The sequence below is a fragment of the Macrobrachium nipponense genome, chromosome 2 (genome assembly GCF_015104395.2).
Source record: "Macrobrachium nipponense isolate FS-2020 chromosome 2, ASM1510439v2, whole genome shotgun sequence".
Classification (NCBI taxonomy): domain Eukaryota; kingdom Metazoa; phylum Arthropoda; class Malacostraca; order Decapoda; family Palaemonidae; genus Macrobrachium; species Macrobrachium nipponense.
The window spans coordinates 155,013,003-155,030,649 of NC_087201.1; the positions used below are offsets into that span (position 1 = coordinate 155,013,003).

A 17,647-nucleotide genomic window follows, 5' to 3' on the forward strand; every position below is an offset into this window, starting at 1 on the left:
AACAACTCGAGGCACGAAGGACCCGACAGAAACAAAACCGGTACGGGAAATTAGCCACAAAAATACACCTAAGGTAAAGTGGAAGAGAGAGAGAGAGAGAGAGAGAGAGAGAGAGAGAGAGAGAGAGAGAGAGAGAGAGGTGGGTGGAGAAGGTCTGGTATTTGCCACGGCGTCCCTGAAACTGCTTGCAGGCGAATTCTGGTGAAGATGAAGACAACTTTCATTCTTACGCCTCCATCCCGATATTCTCGTCTCGCAAAGTCAAGACCGTTGGCTTTTATATGTTTTGAAATTGTACCAAAATGATAAAGCTTTTTCATTCATTTTGTACTATACAGATACAATTTTTTTTTTCAATTTGTTAATTTATTTATTTTCTAACAACTGATGTTCTTTCTGTATTTCCCGTCACCTTTTGTTACTCCCTTCAGATGAAGAACACCAAATACTTTGGAAGCTTGAATTTCAAATCACTGGTCTCTATGGGCTTGTTCCATATAAATATGTTTAATCTTCTGAATAATAATAATAATAATAATAATAAAATTAATAATAATAATATAATAATAATAATAATAATAATAATAATATACTCAAGTCAAACTCAACGCCGGAAAATATGATAAAAGCCATAAACACATGGGCAGTGCCAGTAATCAGATACAGCGCAGAATAGTGGAATAGACGAAGGCAGAACTCCGCAGCATAGATCAGAAAACCAGGAAACATATGACAATACACAAAGCACTACACCCAAGAGCAAATACGGACAGACTATACATAACACGAAAGGAAGGAGGGAGAGAATACTAAGTATAGAGGACTGCGTCAACATCGAAAACAGAGCACTGGGGCAATATCTGAAAACCAGTGAAGACGAGTGGCTAAAGAGTGCATGGGAAGAAGGACTAATAAAAGCAGACGAAGACCCAGAAATATACAGAGACAGGAGAAAGACAGAAAGAACAGAGGACTGGCACAACAAACCAATGCATGGACAATACATGAGACAGACTAAAGAACTAGCCAGCGATGACAATTGGCAATGGCTACAGAGGGGAGAGCTAAAGAAGGAAACTGAAGGAATGATAACAGCGGCACAAGATCAGGCCCTAAGAACCAGATATGTTCAAAGTACGATAGACGGAAATAACATCTCTCCCATATGTAGGAAGTGCAATACGAAAAGTGAAACCATAAACCACATAGCAAGTGAATGCCCGGCACTTGCACAGAACCAGTACAAAAAGAGGCATGATTCAGTAGCAAAAGCCCTCCACTGGAGCCTGTGCAAGAAGCATCAGCTACCTTGCAGTAATAAGTGGTACGAGCACCAACCTGAAGGAGTGATAGAAAACGATCAGGCGAAGATCCTCTGGGACTATGGTATCAGAACGGATAGGGTGATACGTGCAAACAGACCAGATGTGACGTTGATTGACAAAGTCAAGAAGAAAGTATCACTCATTGATGTCGCAATACCATGGGACACCAGAGTTGAAGAAAATAAAAGAGAGGGAAAAATTGATAAGTATCAAGATCTGAAAATAGAAATAAGAAGGATATGGGATATCCAGTGGAAATCGTACCCATAATCATAGGAGCACTAGGCACGATCCAAGATCCCTGAAAAGGAATCTAGAAAACTAGAGGCTGAAGTAGCTCCAGGGCTCATGCAGAAGTGTGTGATCTAGAAACGGCACACATAGTAAGAAGAGTGATGGACTCCTAAGGAGGCAGGATGCAACCCGGAACCCCACACTATAAATACCACCCAGTCGAATTGGAGGACTGTGATAGAGTATAAAATAATAATAATAATAATAATAATAACGGTCAGACTAAATACCAGCAACTATTTATTTTGGCAAGATAAGTGGCTAAACTTAGTCGTCAGGTAAGAGTAGGTCTAAGGGAGATCTGTACCAAAGTAACAATTACTCGGTGTAGTACAAGGTATTGGTGTAGTAAATGTACTATATAAGAAACAATGGGGGGAAAAAAGAGGAAAACCACGACAACCACTCTTACCACTCTTAAAAATTAACATATATATAAATCGTTCCTTTACACTAACTACAGAATATGGCAAACCGAAGTCTACCACAGTCTAGACCCATTCACCTACAATTACCGCCAGTAACCCCTTCTTCACCTGCCAATGACGGCGTGAGTTAGGTGAGTCATCCCTAAACCACGTCTTTCATATTCTCTCTCTCTTCTCTCTCTCCTTCTCTCTCTCTCTCTCTCTCTCTCTATCTCTCTCTCTCCTCTCTCTCTCTCTCTCTCTCTCTCTCATCCCCACCCTTCCCCCAAAACCAGAGAGGAAAAGAATTGGCGAAAAAAAGCCATTCTTGATTCCTACTCTCGAGAGGAGTTCCTCAGTCACTCGAACATTATTTCTTCTTTCTGGAAGGTGCGTTCGTTTAGACATGCTCAGATCATGGAAAGCACCTTAACGCATCTTGCTGATTAATAATGACTTACCAAGTCCTTATGGGTGCCGGTCCCAGCCCGGTAAATAAATAGGGTTGGTGTCAGGAAGGGCATCCGGCTGTAAAAATCTGTGCCAAAACCAAAAAATGGAATGAGCCGAAATATGGAAAGAGGTAATGCTAGGGCGTACTCCGTAAACGACGCACAGAGACATCGCCCTAACTCTGTGGTAAGGCGAGGGCTACTGCATCAGGAGCGGGTGCAGCTAAAGAAGCGAGCTCACATTGGGTTCAGAGTATGTCAGCTAAATGTTGGGTCCATGACTGGGAGAGGTAGAGAATTGGCTGACTTGATGAGAGAAAAGAAAGTAGATGTTGTGTGTGTGCAAGAAACGCGGTGGAAAGGAAATAAAGCTAAAGAGTTGGGAGATGGATATAAGCTATTATAGTGGAGCAAATAAACAAGGTAGAAATGGAGTTGGCATAGTACTGTCTAGTGAACTAAAGAACTCGGTAATAGAAGTGCATAGAAAGAATGACCGTATCATCAGATTGAAGATATGTTATGGAGGAGAGATTCTGAATATTATAAGCGCATATGCACCACAAGTTGGTTGCACAGAAGAAGAGAAGGGAAATTTCTGGAGAGACATGGATGGAATAATGCAAGAACTGGAGAGCATGAGAGGGTGATAGTTGGGGCAGATTTGAATGGCCATGTCGGAAGTGAAAATGAGGCGATTGGGCGGGTGCATGGGGGCCATGGAATTGGGGAGAGAAACCCAGAAGGAGAGAGTGTAGTGGACTTTGCTGTGTCATTCGACATGGCAATAGTAAACACATTTTTTGAGAAGAAAAGGGAACACCTAATAACATATAGGAGTGGGGGAAGATTCTCCCAGATAGACTATTTCTTGTATAAAAGGATAAATCTGGTGGAGGTCAAGAACTGCAAAGTTATTCCAGGCGACCATGTAGCCCCCCAACACAGGCTGCTATGTATGGACTTGAAGTTGAAAAGGGAAAGAAAAACCAAAGCTAAAGGGATAAGGAAAATTAAATGGTACGAATTACAGAAGGAAGGGGATAAGAAGAGAGAGTTTTAAGAGGAGGGTTTTGGAGGATATTGATATAGGGATTGAAGATGTTCAAGAATGGTGGGCACGAAATGCAGCAGTAATAAGAAGGCATGGAAAGGAGCTGCTAGGAGAGACATCTGGTATCATATGGGAAGAAAAGGATAGTTGGTGGTGGGATGAAGACATTGAGAAAGTAGTAAAAGATAAGAAGGAGGCAAAGAAAAGATGGGAAGAGTCACAGTCAGTGGGAAGACAGAAATAGGTACAGAGAGAAAAACAAGGTGGTGAAAAAGGTGGTAGCCCAAGCTAAAGCAAAGTCGTATGATGATGTGTATAATGAGCTGGGGACAAAGGAAGGATTAAAGAAGATGATGAAGCTATCAAAGGCTAGAAATAAGAGCACCAAAGATATAACACACATCAAACAAATAAAGAATCAAGAGGGTGTAGTGCTTAGAAAGGAGGAAGACATTGTGAAGAGATGGAAAGAATATTTCGAACAGTTGTTAAATGAAGAAAATAATAGACTAATAAGAGAGGATGGGCAAGTGAACATTGGCATGGTAATGAGGTTTTTCTAGGCAAGAGGTACTAAATGCACTGAAGAAGATGAAGAATGGGAAGGCAACCGGACCAGACATGATCCCGGTGGAGGCATGGAAAGCATTAGGAGATGAAGGAGTGGATATACTGTACGATCTTATGATAAAGATCCTTGAACAGGAAAAGATACCAAATGAGTGGCGTGGGAGTATATTGATCCCAATTTTTAAAGGGAAAGGCGATGTCCAAGAGTGTGGTAATTATAGGGGCATTAAATTGATGTCCCACACTTTGAAGATACTGGAAAGGATGATAGATGCTAGACTGAGAGAAGAAGTACAAATAGGTAAAGAGCAGATGGGATTTATGAAGGGAAGGGGAACAACAGATGGTATATTTTGTCTGAGGCAAATAATGGAGAAAATTCGGGGAAAGACAAAGGGACCTACATATGGTATTCATTGACCTTGAAAAGGCTTTATGACAGAGTCCCGAGACAAGAGGTATGGAGGAGCCTGAGGGAGAAGATGGTGCCAGAGAAGTATGTGCGATTGATACAAGAGATGTACCGGAATGTATTTACCAGAGTGAGGAGCAGTGTTGGGGAGACAGAAGGTTTTGAGGTGAGAGTAGGATTACACCAGGGGTCGGCTCTGAGCCCATTTATCTTTAACATAGTGATGGATGTTATAATAGAGGAAGTAAGGGAGACAGTACCATGGAACATATTGTAGCGGATGATATTTGGTTCTGTGTGCAGAGAGCAGGGAAGATCTGGAAGTGAAATTGGAAAGATGGAGACAAGTACTGGAGGACAGAGGAATGAGAATAAGTAGATCCAAGACAGAATATATGTGTACCACCACTGAGGGGGATGATAGAGAAAGTATTCAGCTTGGTGGAGAGCAAATAAGGAGAGTTGATAAGTTTAAGTATTGGGATCTTTTGTTAACGCTGGAGGAAGTATGGAAGAAGAAGTAAAACATCGGGTACAGGCAGGCTGGAACAACTGGAGAGCGGCCTCGGGAGTTCTTTGTGACAAAAGAGTGCCGCTTAGGTTAAAAGGAAAATTTCACAAGACGGTGGTAAGAACAGCAATGCTGTATGGTACGGAAACAGCAAGCATGAGAAAAGCAGAGCAGAAGAAGATGGATGTGGCAGAAATGAGAATGCTTAGGTGGATGTCTGGGGTAACAAGAGTGGATAGGATCAGAAATGACTACATAAGGGGGTCAACTAAGGTGGTGGAAGTATCAAAGAAAGTGCAGGAGGGGAGGCTGAGATGGTATGGACACCTGTTAGGAGAGATGAGGACCACGCTGGGAGACATACTATGGGAGTGGAGGTGCAAGGAAGAAGAAAGAGAGGGAGACCAAGAAAGAGATGGAAGGACTGTGTGAGAGGAGATTTACATGAGAAGGGAATTGATGAGGCAGAAGTGCAAGATAGAAATAGATGGAAACGGCTCATCCGAAACGGCGACCCCATATAAAAATGGGAAAAAGCTGGGAAGAAGAAGAAGAAGAAGAAAATCACATTAAACTTAACCAAAGTTTAACTAAAAAAATGATTCATCCCGTCGAACTCTTTCCACCATAACGACTAGACTAAAGAATTCCACCATAACGCCTAGACTAAAGAAAACGAAATTCGCTCAGAGCGGCAACAAGCGAAACACCTCAAATAAACGCCTCTGGCGGAACGCGCATAAGGAGGAAGAAAAAATTTAGAAAAAAAAAAATAAAACCTGCTGGCACAAGGCCAGATTTAATCTAACAACACAGCAACAAAAATAACCAAGACTGTAACTTCCAGTCTGTCTATTTGTCTGTTTAATTGTTCGTTTTTCTATCATAGCGCAAAACTGCCTCTGTATCTCTTGTCCAAAACGCTAGTTTTTTAGACCTAAGAGCGGAAGGAATTAAGAAATGGAGGACTGTATCGGAGAGAGAGAGAGAGAGAGAGAGAGAGAGAGAGAGAGAGAGAGAGAGAGAGAGAGAGAATGACTTTTGCCCTCAGGGTTATATTGAAGAGCTGAGAGAGAGAGAGAGAGAGAGAGAGAGAGAGAGAGAGAGAGAATAACGAGTTGCGGTGACGTGGCTAAATACCATGGATAAGCAAAAAGCCGAAGAATGACAACACTCAGCCATAATAATGTGGAATGCAACGCAAGCAGAGATCACGGACGCCGTGCATCTATCACCAAAACATGACGTCATGCTTTACTGAGGAACGAAGCAGAATTGTTCTTTCTCGATACCTGGTGATTTATAAAAACACAATTATCCCGTATTCGGAATGGAATATATGAGATTTAGGCCAAAGGCCTAGTGCTGGGACCTGTGAGGTCATTCAGCGCTGAAAGGGAAACTGAGAATAAAAAGGTTTAGAAGGTGTGACAGGAGGAAAGCCTCGCAGTCAGGAGAGGGTGGAGAGTAAGATAGGGAAATGAGAATACGAACGGAGGTACAGTAAAAGAAATGAAAGGGGGGGTTGCAGATAGGGGCCAAAGGGAGGCTGTAATGAACCTACAGGGATCACCCAGCAGCTGACAATTCCTAGTCACAATATTTCAAACCATATCAAGATTCCAGCGCCATGCCTACGCGATATCCCAAAATCTTAATAGATTCACAAGTTCTTCTAGCACATTTTAAGGTCATGATTTACACGCTGGTGATACATAAATCAGGATATTTCGTATGCTGTTGCACAGCACCAATTTGTTTTGTTGTCCACGAAAGTCTTTAGGTCTAGAACTGGTCGCAAAAATATCGCTTGGAGTTCACGCTACCTCCGTTAGGTCACACGGACGTTATGAAAGTAATCTTGCCCACCCAAAATAATAATAATAATAATTATAATAATAATTTTACTAACACAGCTGCCTAAAATGTAATTAACCCCTTCTTGGCAAAGGTCACACAATAGTGTAAAGATAAATTCTACTAACCCTCAAAGGCCAAAGGTCAAATTGTGACCACATAAACAAAATAATACCAATTTTAATAAGACAGTGGCTTGAATAGATGTTCCGTACACAATGGTGTACTACAGTCAACAAAGAACTGTGCCCCAAATATTCCACTACACCCACCAAGGTCAGAGGTCAAACTGGGACCAAGAACAGAATACTCACGTGCAAAGGGCTACCCCATCCTTGAGGGCGTGACCGAAGGCCAGCTGATCGACCAGCCCGTCGGAGGATGGCCAGTCGAGAGTCAACCCGGTGACCCCTTCGACCCAATCGCAGGATTCTCGAGCTCTGGTGAGGTCGAACTTGGCCTGGCTCTGTTCAGGAGACACAAAAATCAATATATCAGGTTTCTCAGGTAAATGAATAAAACATGACATCAATTATTATATAAATAATCTAAAATATAAATATAAAAAATGAAAATAATATAAATACGTGAATAAATAAACACATAAACAAACGTGTTTTCAAGAGAAGTTTTCCAGAAATCCAACATTTAAACATTCATAACACAAGTACAAGAAAACACTTACACATCACACGGAGTAATAATTATAAAACAAATAAATGCATACAAAAGACATAAATAAATAAAAACAGCGTTTTAATAAAAGACGTAAATACACCCAACATTCAAACATTCATAACTAAACTAAATGAAAACACACTCAACACATCACACGCAGTAACAAGGAAAACCACATAAACAAAAGGAAGACTGCTCAACACACGCGTTGCATAAGGCCACGAAAGAGAGAAAAAAATTAAATGCAAATAACCTGTACTTAATATAACAAATTACTAGGCACACCCTCAAGAGGACGGCGGTAATCGCACTGTATATGCGCCGTATATAGAGCGTATCTTGGTGCGCCATCAACCCTGTTCAAGAAGGTCTGAATTCTACCATCTGATACGCCGTCTGCATTAAGTAAAAGTTAAGTAAAATGGTTGACAACACATTTACGCTACATATCAAAGTTGAAATAATCATGCTTACATTTCAATAACTAGTCCAGTACACAAACAATCAAAACAAAGCGTTTTCACTTCAAAGCGCAAACAAATCCCTAATCCAGGAAGGTAGAAAGAAATCAGCATCAGGAAAACTAGTGCATTGTACCCAGTAAAAGTGTCAAAAGAATGACTTGTGCAATGTTCCCAGCAAAACTGTCAAAAGATTAAAAACCTTGAAAATACTGCCAGTGACTCAGATACCATTTTTAACCTGCCGTTGAGAAGCATATAAAAGCATGCAAAATATCTATTATTTATGTCGTTAAGGTGGCCCATTCATATGACTCAAAAACTGTTTTGTCATCCACACCAGTCGTGTACCGGGTTAGATTTGTCAGAAAATACTCAATAGATTTTATTGATACAAAAATATCTTGATCATTCGATGACGGCTAAAAATCTTTTACTTATTACTGTAATTACTATAATCAGACACGAATATTGGTCTTGATATTGTTGTTTTCAGAACGGAGTTTTGAATAGAATACTTGTTCATATGCAATCAAATTATTTTCGTGAAGAAACACGCTTAGTTTTCAGTAAGAGACTAATGAAGGCATCTACGGGCGCCCACTCCATATTTTAGTGAGCTAGAAAACGAAAACGCCAACACCCGCTACCCCTCTACATAGCAAAAAAAAGGGAAAACCACTATAGTAGATTCACATCAACCGTGCATTTGATGTCTAGGCCCAGTCCCTTACGACGCTCCTGATTGGCCTGTTCATAAGCCAATCACAGGGCTGGAAACTCTCCGTCTCTCGAGAGAGTTCACAGGGGTAGGATCTATGTTCCACCTCTCCTGAGGACTACGTCTTTCAAAAGTATATCTCAGGAGAGATGGAGCATGCATCCTGCCTACGTGAACTCTCTCGAGAGACAGAGTTATGATTGGCTTATCAACAGCCAATCAGAGTTTCCACACCAGTGATTGGCTTATCAGCAGCCAATCAGGAGCGTCGTAAGGGACTGGGCCTAGACATCAAATGCACGGTTGATGTGAATCTACTATAGCAACTAGCTAGACAGAAGAACCTAACCGCCACCTAGCCCAGTACTTACAACTAACATGGCGAATAATTCATCTCTAGTTAGTTTTCTGAGAACCTGCAAAAAGAAACGGAGTGGGTAAGAGAGGAAACAAAAGAGAAACAGAAAAGGGAACACAAGAGACAGACAGACAGACAGACGCCTTACCTGAATCAACACCACTTCCTGCGTATCATTAAGAGCAAGTCACTTGAGAGAGATCAAAAGGAAATGAGACTCACTTGGAGGGAACATGGCTTTGTACAAGACGCCTTGGAGGGAGGCTCTGGAGGAAATGATTGGGCTGCTTGAATGACCTACAGGATGTGATATTAACACAGCAAGCGAAATTACAGCTACGAGATACACCCTCCCGTTACGGGTGGGTACAGGTGTATTAGGTTACAGGGATCTTATATATAAGCAGTTCCCACCTGGGAACATTACTGTACAACACTTTCCCCCAAAATCAATAAAGCAGATGATGAAGACAACTTAGACCCAACTTATGGTTTGATTTTTATCTGATGAAAAATTACGTTAGGACTACTATGCACATACCTTATCTTCACATTTTTATATACATGAACAAATATTTACATAAATATTAATACATACATTTTACAATATATACAATAATAAGCGAGGAACATACACATCCACACCCATAAAGGCTGCTTCTATGGGTATCTTAAGAAAGCTTTGTAATATTACATAACTGACTCAAAGTGAGATATAATACGTTAACATCTTAACTTATATGTTTAAAACCCAGAACCACAACAAATATTTTAAATAGATATTAAAGCATCGTGCCAAAAATATATCTAACGTAAGCCATTTAGATGTGAGGCAAAACAAACACATTTTAACCTCTCTCTCTCTCTCTCTCTCTCTCTCTCTCTCTCTCTCTCTCTCTCTCTCTCTCTCTCTCTCTCTCTATCAAGCCTAGACCGAACGCCATCAATTATGAATATTTGCGTCGTCCCATTCACCAGATAATTCAGTATTCAATCAATCATGCTATTGCAATTTCTCATGGCTGAAGTGATCTCTACCTGAAAAGTAGCTTCGAAAACATGAAACATAAGTTTCTCTTATTTTTAATGGGAAGTTAAAATTATCACAAACTAAAGATAGAAACCTGGCAGACAGAACACAACCCTGCGGAACACCGACCAAAATGGCCACGGATGCAGCTGTTAAACAACTGAAAGCAATGAAAACGTCAAGTAAAAATAACTGAAATGTTTCCTGGGACGATGGAAGGCATTAAGCAGGAAGTACACCGATCAGATTCTCAAGACAAAAATACCTCGATATCTCATAGAGCCAAACATTCCTCAATACCTCAAAGAAAGGACAACGCGGAAGAAGAAGAAAAGGCGGGTAAAGTTCACCTCAGGAAGCCATAGCGGTGATCAGAAAAAGAGGGTTAGATTCACCGAGACAGCCCAGCAAATATTAGATTCACGGTGATAAGAACAATACTGGTGTTGAATTTCAAATGTAAAAGCGCTATAAATAAAGCCGTGCGGCACAAAACACTGAGCCAGCCTGTGCTTCCAAGAAGAAAGAAAGGAGATCCTACATAACATCAACAGCCGACCGTCTTTTGTTTCCACTATTAGACTTGATTCTAAGAAAGGTACCTCGGGACGACGTCAGCGTCTGCGATGGCCTAAAGCACTTGATTATAATATGCACCAGTTAAAATACACAAAAGCACATTAATACTACAAGAAAATATCTGCTAATCGGATACTTAATAGAGAAATAATATTCCCATTAGGCCTACGATATTTTGCTGAATTACTGCTGTAATATTTTACTGAATTATTACAGTAATATTGGGCCTACTATATCTTACTGAATTAACTAGTGTACTTCACTAAATTATTGCAGTCAAATTAGGTCTACTATATTTTACTAAATTATTGCAGTAAACTTAGGTTTATTATATTTCACTGAATTATTGCACGTGTCGTGATATCTAACTTGAAATTTGGAGTTGTACGACCTTTAACTGCTACAAAAATTAATAAAGAAACAAATCAATTATATATATATATATATATATATATATATATATATATATATGTATATATATATATGTGTTTATATATATATATATATATAGAGAGAGAGAGAGAGGAGAGAGAGAGAGAGAGAGAGAGATTCTATAAAAATATATCGCCTAATAACACTTTCCTGTCACATGAATCTGAAATATCGTGGATTTCCCGCCAACGCAACGCTGAAGCGAGGAAAATCGGCTGTTTTATCACACATGTAGTACACAGGATACGCCCAATCGCTGGAGAAAATTCAATGATCGAGTTTCTATTCAGCCTTTAACGGAAGAGAAGTCGGTATTATAACCGAGAATCCCCTTAATAACAAGTTAAGAAAAATAAGCTGACAAATTTCACCCATTACAGCAGTTACTGAGCTACTTTTAGTTGATTACAGTGCCTACTTGTTTAAGTATGAAACCGTCAATACAGGAATTTCTGAATAAAATAAATAACATAAAAAAGGAGAATTATGTTAAGAATTTTTGCTACAGCCTGTACCGTCTTATAAAACTCATTGGAATAAGACAAAGAATTCCAAAGTTACCGGGAAAACCAAACACATTAATACACTTTCAGTAGACAGCCAAAAATTGCAAATAATTCGACCAACAAACTTCTCACGAAATTGAAAGTAACCAAACAGGAAAACAACAAATGGCAAACTATAAAATACGACTATATTTACAAGCACATGACAATTACCAAGCCAAACCTGTGACTAAAACAGTCAGCCATATCCGGTGAGATCACGAGTATGCACAAGCGCCCGTACCCGCCCCCCTACCACAGAGAGAGAGAGAGAGAGAGAGAGAGAGAGAGAGACAAACGCGAGCTTCACACACGCACACAAAGATCATCATAGTTTAGTCTAATGATCTCTAATCCCTTATTTCTTAAGAGGTCAGTAACTTGACTATAGTTTTGTAGAATGATCTCTAAACCTTTATTTTTCAAAAACAAAAGAGGTCAGCAACTTTACTATGGTTTAGTCTGATGATCTCTAATCCTTTATTTCTCCAAGATAAAAGAGGTCAACAACTTTACCACGGTTCAGTTCTAATGATCTCTAATCCTTTACTTCTCAAAAACAAAAGAGGTCAACAACTTGAATACAGTTTAATCTAATGATCTCTAATCCTTTACTTCTCAAGAGGTCAGCAACTTGACTACAGTTTAGGTCTAATGATCTCTAATCTTTTGTTTCTCAAAACAAATGAGGTCAGCAACTTTACTGTGGTTTAGTCTAATGATCTCTAACCCTTTATCTCTCAAAAGAGGTTATCAACCTGACTCCACTCCCTCTAAAAAATGGACAGCCTGATGCTGCAAAGAACTCTGGTTTACGAGCAACAACGAATTAGTCTGTCTTCGGTGACAAATAAAGAGGACCTCTCGGGGGAAACAAAAGCTTAAATATGTAACAAACATTCGTTCCTCGAAAGTGATTCGTCGGGAATGGCTTAGCTATAATTTGTCAGCGCTGCACGTGATAAGTGGAAAGCGAACTGGACATGTTTTAACGCAGGAACTTATCTCAGCATTAGTTTACAAAAACATTAAACCATGCGAGGTATTTTTATTAAGAATGATTCCAAGCTATGTCAGTATTAAAAAAAACTGCTAGATTTTCTCAGTCAAAATCGGGCAATTTCATATATATTCTTCTCAAATTACACTACTCGCACGCAATATCAATACAGCTGGATAGCGGCCCAAGGAAACAAGACCTCAGCCATCTCTAAATAAGGCCGTATCACAATCGAATTCTATCCACGAAGCCTCTACCCTCTCACTTCACAAAGCTCTCTCGATACTTTCACTTCATCTACCCAAATAACAGTCCTATATATCAATAACATTACCAAACAAAGGGAAAACCAAAGTATAATAGCAGAGCAAGTTCTTTCCTCACGTACATTACGAGACTCGATTCGGTAGTAGCCAGGCGGATCGCTTTTCAAGCCTGCAATGATCTCTTATTTTAATCTTGAGCGGTTGATAGTGAACGTCGTCGCAGCTCCCAACGACAAGTTTTTTTATGCCTTTAATACTTTTATGTTCTCCGCGGTCATTATAGGATTCTGTACAGCTCGCATACAACAGCTGAGTGCCACTGGCTCTGGTGACGTCATTATTAGTACTACTGGACTTGAACTTCAAGTAATTGTCATAAAATGGTTTACAATTTTTTATTTAGTGTCCTACAAATGAGGCTGAAATGCGTAGCTGAACTTAAGTTTATTTTGCAGTCTTCTACAAATTTAATTAAACTGCCTTACTGTAATTACATACAACTAAATGGCACAATTTTATTATACTTATCATAAATGTGAATTGAGATACTTAATCAAAGTTAATCAGGTATATTTTGCAGTCTACTCAGCACTGCACAAAAAGTAATTAAATTACCTTAACGTAATTAGATGTCATTGTAAAATATCCTATAAATGACTGGAAAATGTGACGCATGACGCAAATAAACAAAATAACGAATAGCAAAGAAAACTGCATCCGCGGCGTCCCATCCCTCATAACAGCGAACAGATGACATCACTCAGGCGTGATGTATGAAGCAATGGACGTGAACAGTACTGACAGGAATGACTGCGCTAGTTTATCCTCAGTGTCGCTCGGAGGGAATGGAAATCTCACTTGACTTGAAGCCTTCCCCCACACCACCACCCTCACCCCCACCCCATTGCTATCACGTGACGGCTTAATCCCTCGGAGTCGTACCATACCAGAAATTCTTGAATACTAAATTGAATATAGAATTTAGACCAAATGCTAAGCACTCGGAACTATGAGGTCATTCAGCGGAAACTGACCGTAAAAGGTTTGAAAGGTGGAACAGGAGGAAGACCTCGCAGTTGCACTATGAACTACTTGCTAGAAGAGGTTGGAGAGCAAGATGGAAGAAAAAAAAGATGAAAGGGGGCACAGTAAAAGGAACGAAAGAGGTTGCAGTTAGGGCACGCTGCAAAGAACCTTAAGTAATTCCTACAGTGCGCCGCATGAGGCGCACTGACGGCACTAACCCCCCTAATGAGTAAAAAAAATTATCAAAAAAATATTACGTGTTAAGAATGAGGTTCCTCCATGATTGTTGGTCTAGAAAACAAGACATGAAAGGATGTAGACGATACGACTCTACTGTTATCATTTCTACAATCATTATCATTTTGCAAGAATGGCGGTCAATAAGGTATAACAAAAAAAAAGAGGCTCATGCGCAGTTTTGAGAGAGAGAGAGAGAGAGAGAGAGAGAGAGAGAGAGAGAGAGAGAGAGAGAGAGACCAAATAATAATCAGATTCAAACAGAGACCAACATGAAACAAGTGAAAAATGCGCTTTTACAGTAATACCATCAAGAATTAAATTTAAAATATGTAATTTGTACAATTCGCCATGTTAATATAATGCAAAATCATATTATAATATGTTAATAATAAGGCCATAGTAAGGAAATTGTACCCCTACCCAAATAAAAATGTGGATGAACCGCACTTGACACTACTCTTACAAATACTTAACTTTCTAAACTATTTCCTACTATGGTTAGCTAGCTAACTGCCCTCACTCTTCTTTCACCCATCTTACCTATCAGCTATATATAAAATTAAAAAATAAAACAAAATTAAAAACGGTGCTGAAAGGCAGGAGGGTTAGAAAGAAAACGGAAGTGAAATGTACAACAAAGAAAATGCAGTTCTTCTCGAGCAGCAGGGAGGGAGCACGTCCTCTACAGGCTCCAACTTTATAAAGAACCACAGAGGCAGCACTCATTCGAGTTCCTGGTACAGGAAACAGCCTCCACCGCCAGGGACATTTTTCATCGTGCCATTCACGCTGACTTTCGCTTCATGAAAAATGGGGCTACTATTTACTTGGAAGACCAAGAAGAAGGACTTCCTTCGAGAATAACCAGGCGTTGTATTCACTAACATTTTTAGTGGTTGACGCGGTTACGCAAGCCAGATAAGAATTACAGAACAGTATGCAAGTACTTCCTTTCTACAACAACAGCAGCGACGACAAATATATTCACAAATACAACAGAAATAAATCTCCTACACTCACATTTTCTGAATGACATACGCATCACTTCTAACAAATTACCTTTCAGTCAGCAACGACAAAACTGCACTTTAACCAGACAAACAAAATAATTCACAGAAAAAAAGAATAAATAAAACAAAAAAACCGGTTTGCTTGGAATGTCATTAGGTGTGGCAGAAAAAAATACTAAAATAAAAAAAAACGAAAAGAAGAAAAAAAGGCTATACATGGCCTTGACGTTGATTGATATTCTGGGCACGACACGCCTTCGATACCTCCCTTTAAGGAGGCCGGTTTCTATGTAGATTAGCATGATAGCAATGGCTGCAATGCACCCGGGCAACACAAACCAACAATGAGGTGTACATACAGACAAACAAACGCACACACACAATATATATAATATATATATATATATATATATATATATATATATAATGTGTATTTATATATATATTATATAATATAACTTATAGTATATATAGATAGATAATATATATATATATATATATACTATATATATATATATATATATATATGTCAAGTGCATTATTTATGCTGTTTTCATTATTTCCAGCTGGCTCAAGCTTGATATACGATTATATATATATATATATATATATATATATATATATATATATATATATATATATATATCAGCAGCATAAAGCATCAAGAAATCCTAATTCCGAAAAAGTGCAACAAATGCCATTGCTAAACTTCTAACATATTGCGATATAATGAACATTTTCACGGCGTCACTCAATAAAACGCAGTCACAATCCAATCCCACTGCCATGCACTTCTTCTAATGAACGCTTAGCAGAGAGAGAGAGAGAGAGAGAGAGAGAGAGAGAGAGAGAGAGAGAGAGAGAGAGAGAGCCCATCATTCGCTTGCGTTTAGACCCGTTCCGAAAGAAAAGGTGGATTTTCACGCATTCCTGCTCTCGGTGACGTCACCTGCATAGGTTCCTGAATAGCGCCATCCCTTTCCAAAAGGCCCCACCATGGCAGTCTGTATTATACGCAGCGTACGGCAAAGTAGTTAACTTTCCCTTCATTATACAAAGAAAATTGAGAAATATATAATGTCTGGCAAATTATCACAGACAATGGACAGACATCATCCCTACTTGGACTCAATCTGAATCAACCTGTGAAGGTAAAATGTAAAGAGTATTGGCTGAATCATTTTTCCATCACAGGTCTGCTGAATTAAAGGGTAAAATAAATAAGTTTGAACACAACTGAAAACCGGTTAAACTTTCTAAAATTAATAAACATTAGTAATTAAGAAAACACTTATAATGACTGATTTTCACCCCAGTCTCATAGTACAATGCCATCATTCCTAGCATAAGCTCATCATTTTTTAAAAAGTCTAAAATGACATGAATTTCGCTGAATGAGACAGGAAATCTAAATGACTAGCTCTTTCACTGACCACAATAAAACTAATGGTGCAAATCAATTAGTCACAGAAAGCAAAAACAAACCACATATATATTCATGAGCCTAACCTAAAAATTTGACGGCGAAAATCCGCAAATCGAAAAGAAATTCAACTGGCAAAAAATCCAGAGTAGTAATCATCATCGACATCGACATGCAACATCCTTTTTCCTTTTTGCAACAACAGGATATAGACAATCTCAACAACTGGACCAATGCAATGCGTGACGTTTAGGCCAAATCCGTAATACACAGGACCCAGGGCCACGATCGAAAATTAGGACAGGACAACGACTCGAAGCTACAAATAGGAGGAGTGGGAGCTGAAATGTTTAGGAATAAGCTGAATTTATCATTTCTATTAAATCTTTGAATAAAAGTATCCAGGTCCAGTTTAGTCTTTTATTTTCTTAACATGATGAAAATCAGACGGAAGTTGCGTCACTAGTATAAATAACCTCACGTAATAGCCACGTGATTTAACAGCGAGAAAAAAGTAAACAATAAATCATCAGATGAAATGTAAGACGTGTCACATATTTTACTTCTGCCAGGGCGAAAGAAAATTGTTGTTTTTCTTACTTTATCAACTCTTCAACTCCTATCTTTTTAAGTGTTATCAAAGCAAGAGAAGCACATGGCTTCTATTTTTCCTGTTTTTTTTTCTTTTTATTTTTTTCCGCACTTCGTAGTAACAGGGAGAGGAGCGCCAAGGGCGTAGTCCTCCATCGGCGCCGAAATTATGATAAGTCTCAATTCGGTTTCTAAAAATATCTGTCGTAAAGAAAAATATTTCTTATGAGGAGCGACAAGGTTAAAACTATAATTCTCTCTCTCTCTCTCTCTCTCTCTCTCTCTCTCTCTCTCTCTCTCTCTCTCTCTCTCTCTCTAAGACAAGGGCACTTGAAAACATAAGGCAAGGAAGTCGTCTACAACCACAAATTTCTTTTCATTAACCAAAATCTTTTCCGAGCAGCC

The 17,647-nt window shown here is 39.2% G+C and overlaps 1 protein-coding gene across 5 annotated transcripts in view; it reads right to left on the reverse strand.

Annotated features, from left to right (window-relative positions):
- The window catches only part of LOC135221051 (transgelin-3-like), a 156,172-nt gene that overhangs the window by 95,213 nt on the left and 43,312 nt on the right, over positions 1-17,647 (reverse strand). For 3 of the 5 annotated variants that reach the window (XM_064258792.1, XM_064258788.1, XM_064258790.1), the window contains exons 2-3: positions 9,114-9,158; positions 7,197-7,348 (exon numbers count right to left, since the gene is read on the reverse strand). In XM_064258792.1, coding sequence (XP_064114862.1) covers positions 7,197-7,348; positions 9,114-9,158 — 197 coding nt within the window. The remainder of the gene's footprint in view (positions 1-7,196; positions 7,349-9,113; positions 9,159-17,647) is intronic. The other 2 variants (XM_064258789.1, XM_064258791.1) reach the window with 1 other exon arrangement.